Source organism: Dicentrarchus labrax, unplaced genomic scaffold (assembly GCF_905237075.1).
Source record: "Dicentrarchus labrax unplaced genomic scaffold, dlabrax2021, whole genome shotgun sequence".
Lineage (NCBI taxonomy): Eukaryota > Metazoa > Chordata > Actinopteri > Moronidae > Dicentrarchus > Dicentrarchus labrax.
Genome location: NW_026136718.1, coordinates 25,054,191 through 25,069,598, shown reverse-complemented (window position 1 = coordinate 25,069,598; position 15,408 = coordinate 25,054,191). Strand labels below are relative to the sequence as shown.

Sequence of the window (15,408 nt, the reverse complement as noted above, 5' to 3'; positions counted from 1 at the left end):
GTCTACAGCAGATAATTAAATAATATGTGTTAACATCAATTTTTAATGCTTTTTTTTTATTATTCTAAATGAATGTGTTACATTTGACAGACTTTTACACCAAACTGGGGTGACATGGCCTTTCTCAGGCAGCTGCCACCCCTCTAGATCCGCCCCTGCTCAGGAGGACCCAGTGCACATTGTTCATCAGTCTGCCAACCGAGAAACCTGCTGACGAGCCCAGCAGGTCTGAGAAACACTTCAGAACAAAGTTTATCGCACAAGACCGACAGATAAACAGCTAGAGTCATCCCGCGGACTCTGTGAGACACTATATCACAGGCTTTAACCTCACAGTGATGCTGCAATGCTTTATGGTCACACCGTTCACTTAACGAGCGGCAGTAAACCTTCCTCAGGTAGTTCAACGTGGAGACACTGAGCGCGCCGCTGGCTCCCCCGTGTGGAGCTGCTCGGTAACTGCACTCCGGTCTGTCGCAGCGATATCACGCGGGGTGACACATCATCAACACCGGACGCTCTACCAGAAGACACCAAGCAGCAATAATGGTAAGAAATCGATGTGAATGTGTGAATTGAGCCGCCAGTTAACGCCACAGTGTCTCATGTGAAGATTCAGCGAGGTGTTGAACGGCTCACAGCTCGCTTTAGCCTGCTAGCGTTAGCTCTCTGCAGCCTGTATAATGCTCGACATTTAGCATGCTGCTAACATTAGCGTTACCATGTCGTTGTGTCTTTCAGCTTTTCTACTCGTTTTTCAAGTCTCTGGTGGGGAAGGATGTGGTGGTGGAGCTCAAAAACGACTTGAGGTTGGGGGTTTTTTTTGGTTAAGCTGAATGAATGTGTCGTGTACTGTTTAATTTAGCCTCCGTTGTTTAGTTATGCTAGTCACTAGACCGCTGTGTGGAGTAGTGGACGGTGGTCATACTGCACATGAATGATGAACTCCTCTCTGTTGTAGACTCAAATAACTGAACATGATAAGCTTCATTTAATGCAGTGGTGTCGTTGTGGATTGTAATATAGAGCAAGGTATTGTTGTACTACCTGTGTGTCCAGGTGTAATCATTTTTAACATCTCTCTTTTCAGCATCTGTGGAACTCTTCATTCTGTCGATCAGGTTGGAAAGAGTCATTTATCCTCCTTATTTTGAAACAAAGTCATTCAGCTTTTCCTTTTTATTTTTTTCTGACTTCTAATCTTTTGACGTGACGTTTCCCTGTGTGTGTGTGTGTGTGTGTGTGTGTGTGTGTGTGTGTGTGTTTCAGTACCTGAACATTAAGCTCACAGACATCAGTGTCACTGATCCAGAGAAGTATCCACACATGGTAGGTTGAGCTGTCTCAGTGCTGTCACCAGTTTCAGCTCTTAAGACATGTCTATTGTTGTTATCCCCCAAGCTCTTTTTAACATTGTTTATCACCTTGATACTTTGCAACTTATCCAAATTTTAATAGAAATTGGCTTGATGATGCTTAGGGTTTTGTAGTGATGACGTTAAAGAAGTGTGCTGCAGACTCTCCTTCTTTCCATCCGTCGTGTTTGGAATATATAAACTGTAAAGAAGTAATATATCGCAATATACTAAAGGAATACATATTTGCTTTATGCATAGAAAATATTGGACCTACAAAACATGAAATATTTCCTTATTTGGTAATTTCTATATGTTGCAACTTCATCAGATTTGTGAGCATTATGGGTTTGCAATTAGTGTTGTTGTTTTTATTATTATTATTATACCCCAATCAATAGGAAAGTAAAGCCAATGTCACCAAAATACCCATGAAATTTGTATTTCATGGGTATTTTATAAAAAACAAACTCCATTGATGAGATATTATGGGACAGATTTTGTATAGCTTCAATCTCCAGCACTTTGATTATTGCCTTCAAACCCCGCAATGTCTTGTTTTAATTTGCTCCAGCTGTCTGTGAAAAACTGTTTCATCCGTGGATCTGTGGTCCGGTATGTTCAGCTACCTGCAGATGAAGTGGACACTCAGCTCCTGCAGGACGCTGCACGAAAAGAAGCAATGCAGCAGAAGCAGTGATTGACCTGCAGGATGGGGTTTAGTCTGGGGGCGGGGGTTGGGATTTTTGTGCCGGGGCATAATGAGTAGTTTAAGTTCTAAGTTGAGTTCATTTAAAGATGATACAGTCTGTGCAGCTCTTGTAAAGAAGCAGTATTGGTCACTTTCCTGTACTTTGACAGAGAGTTTAACTGCATTCCTGACAGGAGTGATCAATACAACTAATTATTGGAAAGGGTCTTCACCTCTCAGGCTGTGTAGGAGGCTTCATTTGATACTGTCTTTTGTTTTGTTTAAAAAAAATAAAAATAAAAATAGAACTACATGCAATTTTGAGCCCAGTAGAGGTAAAGATCTGTTGTAGTGTTTCTGTTGCATAATACAAGTACTGTTGCTTGTCTTTCAACATTTTGACTTTTGGATTTTTTTTATGCAACTTCAAAATAAAACTATTTTATTTATATTTTGATCATGTTATTGTCATTTGTAGGGATTTTTGCATAGTTGTTCTGTGAAGTGTTTCACCTGTTTTATATAAAACAGATTTTAGTTCTTTAGTCAAAATGAAACACTGAAGAAGCTCTGAGCCCTGAGCTGTGATCATCGAGGAAAGATATTTTGTAAATGACTGCGTTTATGGGAAATAAAACAAAAAATCCCATGGCCTCATTATGTTAGAATACTGGACCAGTGTGTAGGATTCAGTAGCATCTAGTGACCAGATTGCAAACAACTGAAGCTCCCTGACTCAACTAAGCACGAAGGAGAAACTGCGATGGCTGCCAAAAAACGTGAAAGGTCCTATCTAGAGCCAGTGTTTGGTTTGGCTGTTCTGGGCTACTGTAGAAATATGGCTCCATAGAAGAAGACTCTGTAGATAAAAACGACTCGTTTTAAGGTAACAAAACAGAACTATTCCTATATTGAGGTGATTATACACTAAAGAAAACATACCTATTAATATTAATTTCTGCCAACAGATCTTCAATGTTACACACTGGACCTCCTAAAATACATGAGGTAATGTAAAGACATGGCAGCGTAGTGTAAGAGATGCACTGTGAAGTGTTTAATACATGTTGCATAAAGAACCACTGGTTCAGCCGGGCACATCATTTAAATATAAACACGGTTTGTCATAATCTCAACCTTCTGCTGTAACTATGGTTTCCCACAGGTTCATTTACAGCAAGACTTTGTAACTTTTAAAAGATGAAATAACTAGGGATGTCCGATAATAAAGGCCCTCCCATATTATTGGCCGATATTCACTAAAAAATGGAATATCGGGAATTATCGGTATCGGGTTTTTATAACCGATGTTTGTTCTGTAGGCTTCAGCATTTCCGAGCCTGCATGAACGCAGTATGGGACGTTTACCGCGCGCGCTAGATGACGTATAACAACAACAACAACAACAACAACAACTACTACTAGACTGGTTGGTTGCTAACCGTGGCTAACAACCAAACAATTTAAAACTTAATGATTTTAATAATAACACAAAATAAGTGCATTGCACCTTAAATATGGTACCCTGCTGTGAACTGTTCCTTAACCAAACTAACAATTGGCGTAGAATTTACATTAGCACTCCTTCAGGAGCATAATACAATTAAACACATTAACCAAAGCTAGTGATTAGCGTTAGCACTCTTTTCAGTATTAATACAATGAAAGTTGAAGTTGTTCTCTTATTGTGCACAGACAGTGTTTACATTTGGAAAGCCATGTTGCATTTATGTATGCATCCAGTGGGGCATCACAATAAAATTAGGCATAATGTGTTAATTCCACAATAGGAGATATGTTAACGTTATGTTGTTACCTAACAACAGTTTTGGTGTAAAAAGCCTGCATATATCGGTATCGGCTGATATCGGTATCGGAAATTGAGAGTTGGACAATATCGGAATATCGGATATCGGCAGAAAAGCCAATATGGAGCATCCATAGAAATAACACATTGTAACAGTTTCAGTTCAACACACCCAGGTGTTCAGCTGCTACTGGTGTGACCAGTAGCTAATGACACCAAACTTTAGACAGTTCTTGCTGTGTGTCTGACATCCTGAGTCAGTTCTCTGACTCTGAGTCTTCTCTACTTGTACTACTGTTGCACTACCCTTTGCCATTTACTGTTATCCTTTAATTGCTCCCATAGGCCATCACATGAGCAGCGTGCCCAGAGCGCTCGCTCTTCTGCTCCTGCCCCCAACGTGAGGGACAAATTAGTGAACTGAATTGAATTGTCACTCGTGGCCACAGCGGGTGTTATTGAGCCAAAGTTACATAGGCTTGCTATAGTTTTGATCTTACAAAGGACTGAAGGTGTGATGGATGATTTGTTAGTGAGCGGGAGCCTTTTTAAGTGGTTTTGTGGTTTGTAAGTAGTTTTTTTTACAAGATTATGAGCAGAAACTGAATGTTTTCTCAGTGTAGAGTTTGGAAATGAATGAGGCTTTCTTCCCGTTAATGCACGATTTCAAGCCCTTTAAGAGCAAAGACAGAGTATGTGACAGATTTGGCTTTTGAAAGGTGGCAGGATGCAGTGCTTGAGTTTGTTTTTTGTTGCTATGTATAATAAAAGTACAGTAAACCTTATTTTGTGGATAGTTATTATTATTACAGTTAATTTCATGTCAAAATTATGATCCACTAATCTTTAAAGGTTGAGGGCTATATGTATTATTTATAATTATATATATAGTGCTATGTTTGAAGGACAAGTTGCATCCTCTAGGTTTTATTGTTGTCAAACAATATTTCTGGATCAAGGGTATGACTGTATAACTGTAACTGTATATCTGGCATCATTTCTCACTTTAATATGACAAACTCAGTCGGGTGTTAATACATAGAAATCCAATACGTTTATTTTACATTCATACATCTATAACATTGTACAATAATTTTAATGCAGTTAAAAAAGCCCAATCCAAAAACAAGTCCTGAAGATTTACAATGATGAATTTGCATGTTTTAGGGTTGGTGACAAGCATTTAAAAATATATACATACAGTCACACACACACACACACACACACACACACACACACACAACGATCTCGGACAAGTGGTGTCCTTGAGTTGTACCTTAATACAGCTGGGCTGAATGGAGAAGAATTCAGTCACCATATAGAGAAAGGCACATTGAATACACAGTGTATGTACAAACAAAAACCTTGACACTTACACACAACTTTACTGTAGGATCTAGAACAATGACCAAAACTGTAAACCTTCACTTATGGAAAACAAATGAACAAAAACAAAAATCACATCTATACAAATACATTTGAAGCAAAATATTTTCTTGGTCATAACAAAGCAGTACCTTGAAATGCATTTCCACACTTAGATTGGCTCTGCCAGCAGAGAGCAATCGCACAGATATAATTACACAATATGTCACAATATTTATGCAGTTGCCCACTTCATGTGCGCGCTGACAACTGGCAACGGTAAGAGAGTACCTCATGCATATCCTCATCAGACAGCAGCAGTCATCTGATATGTTTTGACTAAAACCAATTACAATGTCATTTTTTTCTCCCCCTTCACATGAATATGGCAACTTGACATGGTGCAACATGTACGTACATCTACATAAAAATGTATAGACAACTCTATACAGCCGCAAATCTCATTATCTTAAAATATATGTACCACCCGTCAATCAAAATTTTCAATACTTTCAGAAAAGTAAGTTCTCTGATATAAAATACTGTATTTTCAAAAAACAGATTGTTTACATTCCATCCTTCTCAACAAAATAAAGCTTTATATTCGTACCTTCAAAGCTTAGAAACACTTCCAACATACATATATATATTTATATCTATATAGAAACAATAAAGTGACTAAGATGCCATAAGTGGCTCTACGTTCACATGTAGTGGAAACCCGTTTAGAATGGCGTACACAGCCAATTTATTTGTCTAATAAACACAGTGTGGCACTACAATTTTGGATGATTGTACAAGTTGGGGTCTTTAAATGCCAAGGTCAAGATTGCCTCCTTTAAAACTGTTCCCTCCTTCCAGCTCAACATGCCTTTGTCAAGTCAGTAGGCATGTCTGCTGTTGACATACGGTATTGGATCTTTGTGTTAGTGATGGCTCCGTGCTTCTGTCGAAGATGCAACCGTAGCTGACTCTTGTGGCGGAAGTGCAAGTTGCATTTCTCACACTGAAAAGGAAAGCAGCAAAACATTAGTTGAAGGCATTTTTACAGTCTTGTGATATCTTAAATGTGTTTCCGAAAGAGGTTATGTTATTGTATGTTGTTATACAGTATGTCAACCTACATGGTAGGGCTTTTCTCCTGTGTGTATACGCAGGTGGCTCTTCAACGTCTGCAGGTGACGGAAGCGTGTTCCACAGATCTCACATGGATATGGCTTCTCACCCGTGTGGATCAACACATGGGCACGGAGATGAGCAACCTGAAACGTGGACAAAAAACAGAAATACAATCAGCTTGAATCAAACTGACAGCATGTGTATTAGCTTCCATTGTGTTAAAGCCAAAACAACCCTAGGGATGTTCTTCCCTGTAATTATGGGCACAAAAAATAACTATACCCACCCATAGTTAGAGCTGAGTATTAGTGTTATTAGCTCATACACAATAGAGAGGGAAAATGTTTATTATAAGGGCAGGTTCGGATTTTTATGGAAGGGTGTTATTACCTGTACAAAACGAGCTCCACACGTCTCACATTTGTATGGCTTCTCTCCTGAGTGGATGCGAGTGTGAGTCTTGAGGTTAGCTGGTCTGTTAAACTGAGCACCACAGATATTACAGCGATACGGCTTCTCTCCTGAAAACAGGGAATCAGAGAAAAAAAACCTGTTAGCATTGAGCAGCAGAGGAGCGTAGACTGGACGGACAATATCAGAATCTGTGAGACGTACCTGTGTGGACAGTCTTGTGGCTTGCAAGGTTGCCCTTGTAGCGGAAAGCAGCCTGGCAGCGGTCACACTTGTATGGCTTGTCGCTGTGTACTTGAAGCATGTGCTGCTTCAGCGCTTCGTCTTCAGCAAACTTGGAGTCACATTCATTACATAAGAATGTACCATTTTCTGTTAGGAAGAAATGACAGTGAGAGTTAACCCCTAGTCCTGAATAATGCATTATCATTTTTGATTTGCTTAAGTCACTGCCGTTTAATATCCGTCATAAACTCACCACAACTGGAGTCTGAGTATTCTGAGTGCAGTTCTGCCATGTCCTCTGCTAGACGGGACCTGGAGGTGTTGGGACAGACTTCTGAGTGCTGTGGGGACGGGGTGCCGCAGGATGAGCAGTTCAGGCGGCTCAAGTAGTGTGGAGGGTGGCTGTCACCGTTCCTCAGTGACCCCTCAAGTGCACTACAGACAAAAAACAAAAACTCAAGTCAGACCTAAACAAACACATTAAACCGGACGTGAATGAGTAAATCAAATTAATTCCCAAATAAATTTCCTTAAATATCTATATTGGTGAATGTCCAAAATCCAAAGCATTTTAATTTGACTCTGGTTTGTTTTAAGGAATAATGTATTCTTTTAGAGGAACACTTTATAACTGGATTATATTAAATAAAAATGTAAAAAAAAAACACTTTAAAAAAACCATAAGATCCTCTGCTCATGATACCTTCCTGCTGCGAAATCCTCCCAGGACGTCAATTTGATTCATATGCCAGATGTATATTTTTATGCCGTGCATAAGAAAAGTATGCAGCTTTGTGTTTAAAAAAACCCTTACCTGTTAATGATGTTGTTGAGACGACTAGCCTGGGGCACAGGCAGGTCCTCACTGTGATCGTTGCTCTTAATTGTGGTTTGTGGGTCGAGGTTTTCAGAGTCGCTGGGGTGGAGGTAGGGTTGCAGGCCAAGGCGCTGAGGGGAACGAAGCCCGGGATCCCGCAGCCCCACCTCATCTTCCTTGGCGCTCTGATTCAGTACGATGAACTTGTACTTCTTCCAGTTGCGAGCTTTGGGGTCCTGCGTACCTTGCGGGGTTTGCACTCCGGCGGCTTGGGAGAGGCCGGCGTTCTTGCTACTGCTGGACTCTGTTGGGGAGTTGGGCTGGCAGTCTGATTTGAGAGGGCTCTGCGGGCTGCTCATGAGGCTCTTGCGTCCAGCGGAGGAGATTCCGAGGGGGTAGTGCTGATGGATCAGGTCTTCCTCTGCCTGAGGAGCGTGATCTTTGCCCGAGTCCTTGTGGTGCTCGAGGGTCAACACAGGAAATGCACGCTTCCTTGTGCCGAGAGCAATAGACTGGCTGACCCCCTCATGGCTTTCCTTCCTCATCTCATCGTCTCTCCCTACCTCTCTGGAAGCGTAGGTGGTGGAGTGAATAATGCTGGAGGAGCTGGTACCCACTGCCCTGGTGTATTCTGCCCTGATGATGTTGGCGCTGTCATGCGGAGAACAATGCTTGTGGTGGATGCCACCCTTAGAGAGGTCAGCAAAAGCGTTTTTGGCATCAGTCAGCTTGCAGAGAGGGAAAGGGAATCCTGGCATGGGAAACTGCCCGTAGAGATGGTAGTTGCTGGGGGTGCTGACCCCACTGAACATGTTTGAGCCATAGGGCCTCCCATCCCTGAACGGAGCTACGCGGCTGTGCAAACTGTCAACAACATCATGGGGTCGGTAAGCATGGACATCCTGAGGTAAAACCAAGGGACTGACCAAAAACTCGTCTCTTGGCAGCTTGGCGGACGGATCACTGTGAAAAGAATGGAGAAGGTAAAGAACACTGCAAGTGCGGATATAAATGAACAGGATGGATTTGTAATGGAACTTTGTTCTACCAACCTGGATTTGATGAATCTGTGGCAGGTGTCCACAACATGGTCCATCTGCAGGTAGATGGCTGTGTTCATGATCGCCATAATCAGACTCTCCTTTAGTGTCAGACGAGAGGTGTACATAAACTCTAGCAGGATGGCAAAGCCCTCTGGGTCCACCTTTGGGTCCAGACTGATAGCATTAAGGTTGCACTTGTGGGAGTCAGTAAAGATGGTGTAAAACAGCCCACTGACACCAGGGAAAAGAAAAAGAAAAAAAGATTAGTCACATCATCTTTAAACCGTGGCATAGAAATTGGCTAATGTAACTAACACACACCTGCAAGCCATGAGAACGGTCTTGTGTGCCCGAAACTGCTGTCTGTTAACCAAGATAGTGACATCTGTGAGAATATCTCTGCTACGCAGACGGTTCAGGTTGAGCAGGACATCACTTGCATGGCGTGTGAATTGTATGCAGCTGTCTGCTGCGCAAGCCATTTTGTCAAGTTCTGCAAATAGAAAAAAAACCCACAAGATTATTTCACAAGAATAATGCCATGGTGAGTTTATTTCAGTGGTATGCAACAACTCACTGCTGTGTTGTACAGGTGGTCTTTAAAGTAAACTAATTGGGCTGAAATCATTTGTGATCCTCACAAGGTCTTCATCAATGTGGCAGACTGAGAAACAGATGCAGTCTTTCCTCCAGAAGGCGGCGCCATTTATTAAATAAACACTGTCTAGACATTTTAATTTCAACCTTTGGATTCATTTCTCTCCCCCTCACTGTCACTTGACAACTTAATGTAAGAAATGAAAGAAAATGTGTGGCACATATTAACCGACCGGAGCAGACCAAAGTATCCATGATAGAATTCTGTAATAGCGGGATCATTTTATGTATTTCATTTTCAGAAATACAAACAGAGACTCCGCTGAACACTGACTGATTTATTACAAATAGCACATATAAGTAATAAACACCATTAAATATCCTGGGCATTATTTTAAAATCGCTTGGCAGTTTTATCATGAAAATGAGCCCAAGCTGGCTCCGTCCACTCTCTGCATTGAGTCTAACAGAGAAAAGTTGAGTGTGTGTGTCTGTGCCTTCAGACCGGCGGGCTCGGAGTTTCATGCTCTTCACTGTCAACATGCCGATCAAATAAGGGAAATGGTTTGAGCAAGCAGCTCACTTATTATAAACACTTATAAACACCTATTTTATTTTTTTTGTCAAACGAATTTAAATCCAAACTATGAATTTTAATTTCAACTGCAGGGAGTCCTTGCCCTGAGTGGCTCTCCTACCCGACCGGTGCAGCTGGAAGGTTACACCAGTAACAGTTTGCCTTGTTCTGCTATAATAACCCCTGTGACAGCGTGTTGTTGTTGTGGGACCCAGCAGCGCTCTGTTTTCTCTTTACTTTAAGTGCATTTGTAGGTCAGTTACTTAACGTGAATGAACACTAGTATTTAATTAACCGACGGCAGGACTGGCTTTATGACCCGCATGCAGATTTATGACAGAATCTTAAACTCAATATCAAGACTGAAGTCTGTAACTGGACCCGTCCGAAAATAGAAGCAGTTCAGAATGCAGCCTAAACAGACTGATATCAAGACCGACAAACAACCAGTAATGTAAACACAATTCAGAACATTTAATTACTACAACTATATAACTTCCGCCAATCTACTTTATAGTGTGGTAATTAAATTCACAGCGCACAGATTTTTGTCAGCCCAAAAAGTAGGTCCTCAATATATCTCTGATTTTATTTTCATTTTATTGAATAGGCCTAAACGTGGTCATTAATTTTAACTGTTCCGGAGCATAAACACTGTCTAACCGAAACTCTCAGTGCGTGACAGATATGAGGCAACACTGAAGCCAACTCTGCGCATCTCGGCCAAACCTTCCAACTCGGTGTAGTTAGACAGGTTAGTTGAACACACAGCACGGTGTCACAGTGGAAACATAAGACACAACTTGGTGCGACGACGTGTCTTGTAGCCTCTGCCGTGGAAAGAAAAACACACACACACACACACACGCACACACACACACACGCACACACACACGCCCATCAACACTAATGTTTCCGCCACAATGTTACGGTAACAGACGGGCTTGTTCGGCGCAGCCTTTTGCGCTCCATTAGAGCAAATTACCGCCGGAGCGACCGCGGAGTAAAAATATCCTGAAGCTGAAGCTGCCATGCTGCCAGCAAAGTTGCTCTGACAGCGCGCGCGAGCGAGCGAGCGAGTCGCCGCGCGCTGTTGACAGTTGACCGTACAAAGTGTCGTTAAATCAGAGCACATTTAAAGCTCCGCTCACTCTCCTAACACCGCCAACTACCTCCACCCGACACACACACATACAACAACCCGGGCTGGGCAGCCTTTTACACCCCTAATAACACGCTCATTTCCCTCGGTGTGGTCCGCTGACTCGAGCGTTATTACAGCGTTACAACACGACACAGTGTCAGTGCGCTATGGTCGGCTACCAGCGGAGGCACGCTGCCGTCTGCCTCCGCTGGTTCAAGGCGACCAGCGACCACAGCGCAGCGCCGAGGCAGACGGTCTGTCAGAGAGCGGCGCACTGCCTGTCACTACACGAGCCACTTCAGAGTTTCGACTCTGCACTGTCCAAGCTGCCAGGAGACACAGTCACACACAGCCCCGGCTTCACAAACACTTAAACGGCACAAATGGACAAATAGCTATGTCTAAAACATCAGCAATACACAGTACATAACAACTTCGCGCCAAATTAGAGCAAAAAAGGAATTTAAAAAATCACCTGGTAGCGCTTTCCTAGAAACTTCTTGCATCACCACTTCTAAGAACCCCAGTTCTAAGAATCAGACGAGCTCAATTCTCGGAATTTGAGCCCGAGACCGTACCACTTTCCCGGGGCAGGGGAGAGACGTTTTTTTCCCTTGTGGTGAAAACAACTTCTTTTCAAATCGGTTTTTCTAACACGTATTGCACATGGCGGTTTTTACATTAAGCACGGCACAATTCCAGCGTTTGAATGAGTGAAAAAATAAATATTATTTCTCAAAATAACGCAGAAATTTGTTTCACAGTGATCCAACCCCCCCCCCGCATTTGGTTGAGTCCATAGTCACAGGACGTCGAGTCGGCGACGTCACCAGTTCCTTAAACCCAGCCCCCGAAATTCTCAGAACTAATTTATATTCTATGATTTAAGCAATGTATCGTTTCCCTGCCTTTCGTCGCATTTAACACACAGACCCAACATGTACAGCACACAGAGCGACACCTTAATTAGGCCCATGCGGACAGGTCGGTGTGGCAGGCTCATTTTTTAGCCAGATTTCCTGCAGGTATGCTGACTTCATAGATGGAGAATGCTTCGAGTCACCGTCGGGGGTTTGTTGAAAAAGGAAAGCTTTAATAGATTTATTTTTCACAAGTGTACAGGCAGTCAGTTGAGCGTGTGTCATGCTGCGGATGTGACTGTTAAGCGGTTTGGTTTGCATGGTGGATTTGGCACTTGTTAGGTCGCGGTTTATACACTCATTTGCGCCTATACCGGTGTAATACATTGGCTTTACTGTTACTGTGTTAAAGCGACTGATTTGCCTGACAGTGAATCAAACTGATAATTACTGATGGGATCTACTGTGAATTAACTCATATATAGTTACATAGAAAACTTGTTGCATGAAAGCGAGGGATCATCAATCTATAAAATCATAACCTGTGAATGCAGTCAGCCTAGGTTGTAATTTAAAATCAGGCATTTGGGGTTTATGTGTAGAGTATAAAAGTTAAAAACGCTATGTGACCTATTGCACACGTTGTGGAATTGAATGTCAAGGTCAGGTCTCTGTGGTTGTGCTGTTATGGTATTGTATGCCTGTATTGTAACAACATTTAGACTCCAGCCTCTTGTTACGTGGTGGCTGTCTTTTCTTTGAAAGTGTTTAGTCCTTCCTGAGAATTATGGGTTTGATTGGGAAATAATTGGAAGCAGAGGGTGCCTGTGAAATTGTCCATGTCAGGTGATGTGAAGACTTACAACAAAAACATTGCTCATTGAAATGCAAAGTGAAAGATTCCTGGAAAATTAATTGAATGCATTGCTGTGTGTTTTTTTTCTCCCTACCATTTAATTTAAGGCATGTGTACTCCTTGTTGCATCATTTCTCAGAGTTGGGCAAGAATAAACAGAGATTTTTTTACTTTTCAGCTTACTCGTGTTGTGTTTTACTTCATGCTCTTTTAGTTTGAAGACTTTTGTTTCAATCGATGGCATCAAAGAGAAGTTGTGTGAAACCGTGTTGTCCCTGCGTGAGAACTGGTGTGAATTTACATACCTTTTACCAGTTAATAGACGGTTATGGTGCTTGGTTAGGGGATGTGTGTGACAGCATCTGAAAAGTTGTATTAATTCCATGAGTGGTGGGCAAGCAGTGACTCACCTTGGAAACTTTGTTTGTGGTGATTCCAAACCACAGATTCCCCGTCCTTTCTCATCCCATTCACTCCTTGGCACAGAAGGAGCATTTGCTGAGCTGATAATACATGACAGAGACAAGTGTATAGCAATAATTAGAAGATATATTAGTTCACATGACAGCAGTCCTTTCAAAATATATAATTTATCTCCAGTAGTTTTAATATTAGCTAATAACACACAGAATCCTTAGATTTAAATGCTCTATATTGATTCAATATTTGAATGATAAAGTTAAAAGAACGTCGGTGGGCAGACAAAGACTGAATTATGAGCTCCATTTATTGTTATTAATGTTAATAAACACAGCACATCCCATGTTCTGTTATACAGGCTTGTCATTATTGTATTATATTTGTGTTTTATTTTGTTAAGCTATCCACCGTGTCCTTACACCTACTGATCATTATATATTTTATAGTCTTTGAGGAATATCTTTTACATTTCTCATAGTACTTTTCTTTTGATGAAGACGAACGGAGGAGTGAGACTTCTTTTTAAGATTATCTTGATTTTCATGTGAATTTATTTTCCTCTTGACAAACATTAAGATGTTTTTCTAATTTTCCACGAGACACGTTCATGCTTACATGAGGTTAAACTGACATCAGTTATCTTTGTCATTCAGTGTACAACAGACTGTGTTACACACATCCATATGAATCAGATGCAGCGCCTTTCTTTTCTTTTTTGTTTAACCCTTCATGTGACGACACACTCCACTGTAATGTAACCGACATTTCCCTGTGGATTGCCCGTGCATCCGCCCATCTGGATTCGGCATCCCACTAAAAACACTCCAGGTGTTCACAAACCATTGGGGAAAAAAGTCTCCAAAATAATTAAGACGCACGCTTTTACAGCAATCTCCGATTCAGCACTGCCAAATAAAGACTATCTTGAGCTCCAAACAAAGAGCAGCGTCAACTTTATTTCAATCCACTTGGGGGATGTTTAAGGCGCTCCAGCACAGTTATGCATAATGCACGGCCATAAACCATCCAGGAGTTAGGAGGGAGATGTGTAATTTACCAAGGCCCCATGCTGTGCCCAGCTATAGAAGGATGAGATAATTACTGCAAATCCTTGGCAAACTTTTACTCAACCAATTCCTAGCAAAAATAAATGACCCACTTACACAGGACAGAGAGAGTGCAGGGTAGCTGATCAATATCCCCCCCGTCTGAACTGATAGGAATGACACACAGGGCACGTTGTCACAGTATGAACAGTTTATCGGTTAATCCTTGATCTCCATTCAGGGTGTATAATTAAACAACGGGTCGTGGCGTTAGGGTCTTGGTCTCTTTGTCTAGGCGGCACGCTGCTCAGAAACAATCAAGAGCCAAGGCAGGTTGTGACAGTGATTCAAGTCTGCCCGGCAAGTAACAGCTGCACATTTAAAAAAAAAATAAATAAAAATCTTGTACACTTCTGACACAGTGTGAAACATCTCAAAGCCGTATCATTGCCTACACTTGGTGCATGATAGGTCATTGAATAGAAATGCCCACTGACAAAAGCCTGAGGCCCGGAGGTTGCCTCACTTTTTTTTTTCATAAACTGCACACTTTTGTCTCGTTTCACAGCAAATTTCTGCCAACTTCAGTGTTCATTGTCAGCAAAGATGTGAGTGTGGAGTTTTGTTCTGAGAGGCATGATGCAACCAAGCTGTAACACCAAACAGATAATGCTGTTAGCTACAGAGGTCTTTTTAGTTCCTTTCTTTAAAAGAATTTCTTTTTATATTGTTAAGTTTCACTTTTTTAACTCCATGCATCCCAGAAGCATTTCTCCTTCTTTTGTCCACAACAAAGTTGCCCTTTGTCAAACACCAAATCCGACTGCAGGTCTGAATTGTGGCACGGCTGCAGTGCGTCTATAAAAAGATTTGTTCTTCTAGTCTTATTGTATGTATTTATACGTTTTCCTTGATCGTCTATTTGAGCAGATCATTGAAAACACATGACATGCATAATTTATCACATCAGTTAAAGAGCACGGCGTGTAATGAATAGACGCAGTGAAATATTCACTGATAGCACTTCAAAAGATTTTCTGTGCAGGTAATGATGAGCACTCTTTACTTGGAAGCT

The 15,408-nt window shown here is 41.6% G+C and overlaps 2 protein-coding genes across 4 annotated transcripts; one reads left to right on the top strand and one right to left on the bottom strand.

Annotated features, from left to right (window-relative positions):
- The first annotated feature begins 406 nt into the window (after nucleotides 1-406).
- smx5 lies at nucleotides 407-2,497 on the top strand. The gene is made up of 5 exons (XM_051376823.1): nucleotides 407-549; nucleotides 742-809; nucleotides 1,091-1,121; nucleotides 1,270-1,329; nucleotides 1,930-2,497. The coding sequence occupies exons 1-5, from the start codon at nucleotides 547-549 to the stop codon at nucleotides 2,053-2,055; spliced, it is 288 nt and encodes a 95-aa protein (XP_051232783.1). The 5' UTR covers nucleotides 407-546; the 3' UTR covers nucleotides 2,056-2,497.
- A 2,395-nt stretch (nucleotides 2,498-4,892) lies between these two features.
- bcl6aa (BCL6A transcription repressor a) lies at nucleotides 4,893-13,370 on the bottom strand. Of its 3 annotated transcripts, none has more exons than XM_051376820.1 (9): nucleotides 13,278-13,370; nucleotides 9,155-9,326; nucleotides 8,843-9,064; nucleotides 7,788-8,753; nucleotides 7,227-7,408; nucleotides 6,953-7,120; nucleotides 6,728-6,858; nucleotides 6,343-6,480; nucleotides 4,893-6,224 (listed from the first exon to the last, which is right to left on the bottom strand). In XM_051376820.1, exons 1-9 carry the CDS (start codon nucleotides 13,360-13,362, stop codon nucleotides 6,081-6,083), a joined length of 2,208 nt encoding a protein of 735 aa, XP_051232780.1. In that variant the 5' UTR covers nucleotides 13,363-13,370; the 3' UTR covers nucleotides 4,893-6,080. The 3 variants fall into 3 exon arrangements, with proteins under 3 accessions (XP_051232780.1, XP_051232781.1, XP_051232782.1); XM_051376821.1 differs by lacking the exon at nucleotides 13,278-13,370 and adding an exon at nucleotides 11,627-11,719; XM_051376822.1 differs by lacking the exon at nucleotides 13,278-13,370 and adding an exon at nucleotides 9,411-11,544.
- Between the last annotated feature and the right edge of the window lie 2,038 nt (nucleotides 13,371-15,408).

Bases quoted from the DNA above. Each gene is read 5' to 3' on its own strand.
- bcl6aa (XM_051376820.1), bottom strand. From the start codon at position 13,362: ATGCTCCTTCTGTGCCAAGGAGTGAATGGGATGAGAAAGGACGGGGAA. The intron at 9,327-13,277 runs GTGAGTCACTGC...TTCTATTTGCAG, and splicing joins CCACAAACAAAGTTTCCAAG to AACTTGACAAAATGGCTTGC. The intron at 7,121-7,226 runs GTGAGTTTATGA...TCTTCCTAACAG, and splicing joins ATACTCAGACTCCAGTTGTG to AAAATGGTACATTCTTATGT.
- smx5 (XM_051376823.1), top strand. The intron at 810-1,090 runs GTTGGGGGTTTT...CTCTCTTTTCAG, and splicing joins GAGCTCAAAAACGACTTGAG to CATCTGTGGAACTCTTCATT. The intron at 1,330-1,929 runs GTAGGTTGAGCT...AATTTGCTCCAG, and splicing joins CAGAGAAGTATCCACACATG to CTGTCTGTGAAAAACTGTTT.